We start from the raw sequence: 9,231 nt of genomic DNA, 5'->3' as shown, positions 1-9,231 counted from the left end.
TTAAAACTTTACGAGAAACAAACACATCCTTAAAAAAACGTAAGACAAAATAAAACAGAGGACCATTCATGTAATTTCAAAAAAATCATACTGCCCCAGGTAAATTACTGGTCTGGAAAACAAGAAAACAGCTTTTACAAAGGCCCACTAACCCACTCTCCATCTCTCTTTCCAAACCCACCAAACCCAAATAGTTTCCACCGATAACCTCCACACGCACACAGCAATGGCCGCCGTATCCTCACCACGCGAAGACAATGTATACATGGCCAAACTCGCCGAGCAAGCCGAACGCTACGAGGAAATGGTCGAGTTCATGGAGAAAGTCGTCGCCGCCGCAGACGGCGGCGAGGAGCTCACCATCGAGGAACGCAACCTCCTCTCCGTGGCCTACAAAAACGTCATCGGAGCACGCCGCGCGTCGTGGCGCATAATATCCTCAATCGAGCAGAAAGAGGAGAGCAGAGGCAACGAGGCACACGTGGCAACGATCCGTGATTACAGATCTAAGATCGAGTCGGAGTTGTCGTCGATCTGCGATGGGATTCTGAAGCTGCTGGACTCGAAGCTGATTGGATCGGCGTCTAGCGGTGACTCGAAGGTGTTTTATTTGAAGATGAAGGGGGATTATTATAGGTATTTGGCTGAGTTTAAGACTGGATCTGAGAGGAAGGAAGCCGCTGAGAATACTTTGAATGCTTACAAGGCGGCTCAGGTTAGGGTTTCTCACTTTCTCATCTGATGTAGTAGATTCAGATATCGGTTATTGCGGTCCGATATCGGTAATTTTAATATCATGCTTGGTTTATATATATAGCGACTTAACACTTAACAAATTATGCTTTTGCAACTTACAAAACACTAACACTTGTAGCGAGTATGAATTCATTAAGACTTGAAACACTAAAAATTGACAATTAAGGTCCGATAACCGCTGTGGCACCGATATTGACTGCATAGTTTTGTTGATGGTTACCTTTTGATTTTGAGAAAGTAGAATTCATGTTTGTAGGCTTATTGTGAATTGACAGTTTGACGCCGTTTTAGGGCTTTTGTAACTTTGGAATGAAGTGAAATATGAGATTAATCTGTGTATTGTAGTATTAGGTTTTATGATTGTATGATTGATTGATGTGTTGAACCGTTGATTACCAACCAGTGTGTTTTAGTTTGGTATGAGACACAGTTTATGCGCTTTTTTTTTCACATGAGTTTAATAGTGTGAATTGGTGGTAATAGTTAATTAGTTATGTCTCTTGGTTGCAGGATATTGCAAATGCGGAACTGGCTCCAACTCATCCGATCCGTCTTGGATTGGCGCTTAACTTCTCGGTGTTCTACTATGAGATCCTGAATTCTCCTGATCGCGGATGCAATCTTGCAAAACAGGTGAGAAATTAGCTGTATATAGTTTCTATCTACTAGAATTATTATGGATGTGCGAAGTTGGCTGATGTTTGATTTGTTATCTTCTAGGCTTTTGATGAAGCAATTGCCGAATTGGACACCTTAGGAGAGGACTCTTACAAGGACAGCACCTTGATTATGCAGCTTCTTCGTGATAACCTCACATTGTGGACTTCAGACATGCAGGTTAGTCTTTTGCTCAATTTGATTCAACCTTTAAATCTTCAATTCTCATGGGTTTTCTTGCTGTTTATGTATTAACTTTCTAATGTGGTGTTGGTTTTATGTAGGATGACAGTGCAGAGGAAATTAAAGAAGCACCCAAGGCCGACGAGTAACAAATTTCAGAAGACCGTTTTATGGTTTGTAATTGTTTGCTTTTCGATTGAAAAAATGCTGTGTGTTGCGAGTATCTACTCTTTAGCTGTAGGCATTTCATGAACTTCTATCTGAATTTTATTATGCTTAATTGACTAGGTTGTGGTTTTATAAGTTTTAATCAATATTTGTGGTTAATTGTTAAATCATATAATTGGTTCAATGATTTCTTTAGATGTTTTCATTTTGTGTGCCTTTTGCTTCTGCATTATATTTATTATCCAGACAGGCTGTAAAGGGGGTTGTGCACACCATGTTTTGACTGCTTTGCAGGAAGCTCTGAACTTAATTGTTTGCACTTTTGGTCCCCTTTTTTATACTTTACACTTGGATGGGTTTTGATAATGTTTAATGAGAGATGTTGGCAAGAGAATTACTTAGGAGCATTCCTTTTTCTTGCCTTCATTTAATTGTGTTCATCATGCCACTTTTGATATTTTGGTGCATTCATTAGTTTTTTGACCAAAACTGGTACACAGTTCCCCCCCTCTTGTTGAAATGGTCAAAAGTATTACTAAAACTGAATTTTTAAATCAACTTTTTACCAATGTTTTGAAATCTAGACCGGTTGGACTGGGACCTGCTACAAACACTGGCCAGGTTCGTGGTATTTAGCCCGTTTTCTAAAAACCCGGCTGGTTCTCGTGGTTTGTGGTCGGCTACTCGGCCCGGACTTGGTGAACCACCAGGTGAACCTTCACCGGTAAAATGTTTAAAATCTAACATTCTAATTTCTAACAAGTGTTGTAAAAGATCTGACGCATTCCGGTGGTGATTCCGGCTGCAATTTGATCTTACAGACTCTAAAAATAAGCGGAATTGCGAATGAGAAAAAAGGCTTAGGGGGTGCGAAGAATCTACAGATGGAGATGAATATGGTAAGATGATTCACTCGTTAAAATTATTTGAGGTGTGGGGTGAGATGAAATTAGGTTGGACTTGTGAAGAAGAGAACGATGCATTTTAGATCTAGGCTAAAGCCAACTTGCTTCTTTAGTTTTATGGCCTTTAGGTATATTTCAAAATTTTTATTTATTTATTAATATATATATTAAAAGGGGGATTTCTTTCCCCTCACAAAATTACTATTTAATTTACTATTCATTTTTTAATATTTTATTAATTATTATAACCACTAATTCACTAGTCATAATTCCATAAATAAAAATAATAGTTTTTATTTCCTTGATTAAATAATTTTCTTAAACTTTGCTTTCATATTTTTTTGTAGTTCGTCTTTACAATAACCGAAACCTTTTTTATGATTTAAAAATATCTTATTGTCGCGTGGTTTTATATCCGCGTTTCAACGTTTGATACCTAGCTCGCCTTTAAAAAATATATATATTTTTTATTACTAATTTATGTTTACGAATTTGTGTTGGTATTGCTGATACTAATTGAATTTGTGTTGGTTCGCAACTGTAACATATTGGTCTTTGTGGTTCCACACATGATAATTTATTGTATTTTAGCATTGACGGGTTTATTTGTTTTGTTTAGTTTCGATGTAGTAACTTGATACAGACTGAATTCGCATTGACCTGTAGCGAGTTTATGGTTTAACGTTTTTACTTATGTTTTTTGATTGATTTAATGGTCCTGTCGCAAAGCGTGGGGCCTTAAATTCTAGTTTATAGTTTAAATAAATTACAGTTTCAAGTATACGTTTCTTTTTTTTTTTTTTTGAATGGCAAGTTTCCACTATTTTTTCACTATTGTGAGGCTTGAATCTTAGTAATTGCTAGTAACTCTGACACCTTTACAACCACGCCATAAGGGATGGGGGCTTCATGTTTCTAACTTAACATCCTATTTTTAATTTATTATTTATTTGTTATTATTAATTGTATTAGTTTTGTTTATGACGTCATTTGAGTCAATGTCCAGTCCGACCTGTGACCTTGTAAGGTGTCTGGGTCAATGTCTGGTCCGGGTCTCTGTATTTTAATAAGAAAATTTATAACATTTTAGATATTTGGATTTATGTGAAAGCTTTGTAAGCTTATTAAAAAGGAGAAAAGGCTAGTAGCTTGAAGCTGATTTTTCAAGGATTTCTAAACCAAGACTCTTAAATCAATGTTTGCATAATCAGACCGGTCATTGAAACGACAATTTGGAGGTATCAATCAGTTGCTTCAAATTTGGGGCATCAAAGGGGGTATCAATTTGGGACTATAATTTGGGGGCAATTTTGGGGTATCAATTTGGGACTGTATGATGAGCTGATAAAACATTTATATGTTTCTACCCGTTAACTTGGTTGAACTATTTCTACAAGATACCATGTCGTTATTCAGCTCAAGCCGACCTTATCTTCCACTCTGATTTAACTTGACACACTCTATTCTCTCTCTCTCTCTCTTTTACATGTAAAGGTACCAATCGTGTCGGCTTAATAGGTTGAAAAAGTAAACTCGAACGCAATCGGTCAACCCATTTTTTCTAAATTAGTTAAACGAGCTGAAGAATAGAGAATGAGTAGTAATAAATGGGTTAAACGGGTTGTAAGTAGGCTGATGGAGTGACCTTATAAATATACAAATTTTCACTCTAATTTAAATGGATTGACGGTTGATCAATTTATTAAAACGGGTTACACACAGCAACTGAAAATTAAATTTAATTTAACAGGTTAAACAAGTCAACACAAAAATGACTTGTTATCAATCTGGTTAACCATTACGATATCTCATGCGGTAACCCAATAGCTATTCTTTCTCAATATGGTTAAAAACGTTACTAGTCAAAGTGCCGTGTTTTTCAATCTGGTTAAACATTACACCCTAAAACTGATATTTCGTGTTTTATGTGTAAGAAATTGACACCACACAACCTTATACCATCTCTCATAGCTATATAATATGTGAACACCAATCCTTTCAACGTCAAATAGTGACACTCATAGAAAAAAGGGTAGAGCATGGGCCATGACCACATAAACTCGGAAACGACTCTTGTCACTATGCCTTGACTTCCAAAAAGACCTTTGCAACCCATCTCATACGAAATTGTCCAAGTCTCCCCTCAACTAGTACTTAGACCAATTCATCACTTGATTCAACTTGTGGTGTCACATGCCTTCATCCCCTTAGCTAGTCACCATGGTTTCTATCCCTAGAAAAACCCTTCCCAATTGTAGTCATGATTCATGTCTACCACCAACACTGATGCCGTTTGTTGTACGACCACGGCTGCTGTTTCCTCCACCACCACCACCACCACTGCCAGGTCCATCCGTCCATGAGTCATACTCACCAGTTCTGATCATTTTGTTTGGTGGCCTTGCTGTTTCTTTCTGTTTCATTTGTTACCTCATATGCGCTACAAGATACCTAAGACGTCGACCAAACCGCACGAACACAAACTATGACACCCATGAAGATTTCCTTAACGAGGAACTTGGTCCAGTCACACTCAACCCGATCTGGTTGATCAACACTATAGGCCTTGACCCATCACAAATCGAATCCATCCAACTTTTCAAGTATAAACGGGACGAAAAGTTGATCGAAGACACTGATTGTTCGGTTTGTTTGAGTGAGTTTGAAGACGATGAAAGCCTTCGGCTTTTACCTAAGTGCAGCCATGCCTTTCATGTCCCCTGCATCGATACTTGGCTCCGGTCTCACAAGAACTGTCCATTGTGCCGAGCTCCAATTTTTAACAACACGAATGATCAACCAGCCGCATCAAGTACGCATGAGGAAACCGAAACTGAAACCATACCGGTTAATGATTCTGAAACTACTGATGATCATGATCATCATGTGGTTGAAGTTGATAGTAGTGGAGAAATGGTGAAAACATCTAGTATTGTAGATGAAACAAGTAGTAGCAGTGTGCAAGTTGAAGATTTAGTGAGGAGATCATTTTCGAATGGTCAATTAGTAGTGTCGAAGAAACCGAGTGGCATGCCAAAACGTGAACATAAGCGCAAAGGATCGAGCTCTAGCATCCGCGATTTCAGTAAAGTAACGAAGACTTCTTCGTTTGGGCTACCCCTACGGAAGGCGAGTAGTTTTACAAGCAAGAGTCGTCCTCTTAATCAATCTTACTGAGTATGAGGATTGAGATTGAGATTAAACTATGAATCTTGAATTCTTGATGATTGGTTGTACAAGATGATGCCTAGCAAGTATTATATCTTAAAAGCTGGGAACTTAAGGTCTGTGATTGGAACCGAAGCTCATTTGGTTCTAACTTCTAAGTTTGTATATGTGTTTTTGGTTTAATTCACGACATGGAGTATATCTTGATGTTTATTGAAGGTTAAACTTAAGTTTTCACTCATTTAAGTTGTTTATTCAACACATAAAGGGAAAAAAATTAAAAGAAAACAACCCCCCCCCCCCTGCTCTCTTCCTTTTTATGAATGTTACATATATATATTTTTAACATTCTAGTGTCTTACCTCTTAATCAGGGCTATCCGCTACAGGCATGATTAAAGGTAGGCGGAGCATCCAACCCGAGACCATAGAGCTCGCGTGGTTGAAATCCGTTTTTTTGGGATGCCGCTCATGATGTGTGTGGTATAATATTTTTACCGTTCAAAATAAATAAACAAATTAAATTATACCCCTTTTTTTATACTCCTTTTTTTTACAAATCCTCAGTTCTCACACCCGAATTTCTATTTCTACATGGGAAAAAAATACATAAACTGAAATGAAGGGATCGTCAAAGTGAAACCAGTTTAGAACGAATGTCCAAGATAGGCAACCGCCTAACCAACTGTCTAGCCCACATACGCAATATTCACAACACTATCCCCAGCATCGCAAAGGTATATCCAACATTAAAGAACGATAGCACGTCAAAAGGACCTATACGCCTTCATCCTAAATATCAACAACAAAATACAATTCGCTAGCTAAGTTGTTACAATACACTAATTATAGTTGCCTACGAAATACAACCTGAGTAACACTCATTACAAACTGTAATGCAATCAAGGAAATGAATCCTGTAGTGTGGCCCTTTAAGTTGGAAAAAATGAACCATAGCCTCCCAGTCACCCCTAAAATCTACAGCAATATATTTTAAATATTTTACTTTCATTGTATAAACAAACAATTAATTAAACTTACCAAATTTTCAGCCAAACATAAACCTTCAAAATCCTTCTAAAAATCTTCCAAAACACGTTGTCTCATCCTTCTCTTATTTTCTCTTCCATCCTCTCCTTTTCCTTTTCTTAAATGAAACTTGGAAACACAATGTTAAGGTAAGATTGTAAGAAGCAAATTACCAAATTAGCATTATCTTAAAGCCACTGATAGCTAATACTAAATGCATTAAAGACACTAATTAGTTAAGAACAATACTTGCTAAGCTGCTAGCCTTCAAGTTTTTAGTAACCTTTTGTGGCAATCAATTATCATTATCCAAAATCTCTGCTACACTAACTAACTAACTAACTAACTAATTAACTAACTAACATCACGTGCATATAACCGAATGATAAAAGAAAACCAAGGAGTTTGTTTTTAAATTAGACAATTTCGAAGAAATTCATAGGAAGGGATAAGAAAACACACGTAATGCAAAAAACAAGGAAACAGGAGCGTCACTGTCAGTCTTCCCCTGTCCCTTGCCGTCATCGCATGAACTCCAATCAATGAAATTGCAAAACCAAATCGAAAGGCTGAATCGCCGGAAGAAATGAGCTACCATGCTAATTCATCTGGTGAATCTTTATCCCTCACCTCTTTACACTTGTATTGATTATCTGCAACGACACTCTTTATTCTCTGAAGCACTAAGTATCTCGCTCTGAAATTCCCAATATACCCCTGGCTACTGTAGCTTGCTACATTTTCCAATGTTGGTTGGTTTCCTTTAACATATAGGATAATTAATTGTATTTTTTATTTTTTTTATCTGCAGCCGTTAAACTTACCGTCAAAAATGTTTTCTCGGGAAAATTCCCGAAATAACCTATTTTTGAGAAAAAATCCTCAAAATAGCCCAAAATTGTTGATTATTTCCAAAAATTTGTACTGGAGAGACACATTGAAAGAAGACATTAATTATGAGGAAACAGGCCAAACTCTTAAAAATATGTAGGGAGTAGACCAAATATGAGAAAATATTGATGGAAAAGGCCAAGTTTTTTGAAAGGGTTTACTCTATAGAATAACAACCAAGTTTTAAAGTTGTTCCAATCAGGTCACTGAAAAAATCTTTTGTTCAAATCAGGTCATTAAAGTTTCTTTTTTGTTCCAATCCTAGATATTTTACCTGAATAGCATGTAATCTAGGTTTTTTTAAGAGTAAAGTGCTAAAATCGTCATTGATCTTTGATCAATTATGCGAGTTTTAGTCCAAAAAGTTTTTTTTATACAACTGGCTCATTGAGGTTTCTCACTTCTTGCCAAATACGTCCAACACATTAACTTTGTTAGTTTTTATAGTTAAGTCGGAGGTATTTATGTCTTTTTACTTGTTCTTTGTTTAATTATTTAATTATAATTATAATTGTTGATAATTGTTTTATCTTCACGCCTTCATGGTACCAGTCATCCCGTCACCACCGGACACCACCATCATCTCCACCACCGGCATCTCCGGCGATGGAAACCATCTCCTCCGCCTGGCCCACCACCACCTTATCTTCGGCGATGGAAACCCTAGATCAATGGTATGCCGCTCCACAACCACTCTCTCCCTACTGTCGGCAGCCACTCCGCCACTGTTTTCACCCCCATAATCCTCCATTCTCTGCAAATTAACCACCATTTCCACCTCACCATGAATATTTGGTAGCAATCGATATGCTTTTAAAACACCATTAAAGAAATTGACATGGCCGATAGCGGTGGGGGCGATTAGGTCTTGCCGTTTATGCTCCTTCTTATACTCCTCATAATCATTAGGTCTTGCCGGATCGTATTCCTCAGTCAACGAGACACCATCGAAGTTACAACCACAAGCTCCGGTTGGAACGACGGGTTTTTGGTGGTCGAATTGAGTGCTGGTGGAGACGGAGAGGCGAAGATGGGTGACGGATTTGGTGGCGGTAGACATGGCCGATGGTGGTGGCTGGTGATGTGGAGGCAGAACATGATGGTGGTGGTGGTGTGGAGGCAGAACATGAGATGGGGCCTGGTGGGTGTCGGGAGGTTTACGAGGAGAAGAATGCATATTATATAAGTAAAAATACATAAATACCCCCGACTTAACTATAAAAACTAACAGACTTAATGTGTTGGACGTATTTCATATTTGGCAAGAAGTAAGAAACCTTAATAATCCAGTTGTACAAAAAAAATCTTCTTAAACTAAAATCGCATAATTGATCAAAGCTCAAGGACGATTTTATTACTTTACTCTTAAAAAGAACCTAGATTACCTGCTATTCAGGTAAAATATCTATGATTGAAACAAAAAATAAACTTCAATGACCTGATTAGAACAAAAAAAATTTTCGGTGACCTGATTG

At 37.5% G+C, this 9,231-nt stretch overlaps 1 protein-coding gene across 1 annotated transcript; it reads left to right on the top strand.

Annotated features, from left to right (window-relative positions):
* The first annotated feature begins 202 nt into the window (after nt 1–202).
* LOC143544525 (14-3-3-like protein) lies at nt 203–1,948 on the top strand. Its single transcript, XM_077036615.1, has 4 exons — nt 203–715; nt 1,267–1,389; nt 1,477–1,593; nt 1,698–1,948. The coding sequence occupies exons 1-4, from the start codon at nt 227–229 to the stop codon at nt 1,743–1,745; spliced, it is 777 nt and encodes a 258-aa protein (XP_076892730.1). The 5' UTR covers nt 203–226; the 3' UTR covers nt 1,746–1,948.
* The last annotated feature ends 7,283 nt before the right edge of the window (nt 1,949–9,231 follow it).

The sequence above is a fragment of the Bidens hawaiensis genome, unplaced genomic scaffold (assembly GCF_021521415.1).
Source record: "Bidens hawaiensis isolate Kalapana, Puna unplaced genomic scaffold, B.hawaiensis_p1.1 tig00013614_1, whole genome shotgun sequence".
Lineage (NCBI taxonomy): Eukaryota > Viridiplantae > Streptophyta > Magnoliopsida > Asterales > Asteraceae > Bidens > Bidens hawaiensis.
The sequence above is the reverse complement of the archived record's forward strand: the minus strand, read 5'-3'. Positions and strand labels throughout refer to the sequence as shown.

What these genes read in the sequence shown, in the direction of transcription:
- LOC143544525 (XM_077036615.1), top strand. Translation starts at nt 227, where the DNA reads ATGGCCGCCGTATCCTCACCACGCGAAGACAATGTATACATGGCCAAA. An exon ending in ATGCTTACAAGGCGGCTCAG is followed by an intron (nt 716 to 1,266) that starts GTTAGGGTTTCT and finishes TCTTGGTTGCAG; the next exon opens with GATATTGCAAATGCGGAACT. An exon ending in TGTGGACTTCAGACATGCAG is followed by an intron (nt 1,594 to 1,697) that starts GTTAGTCTTTTG and finishes GGTTTTATGTAG; the next exon opens with GATGACAGTGCAGAGGAAAT.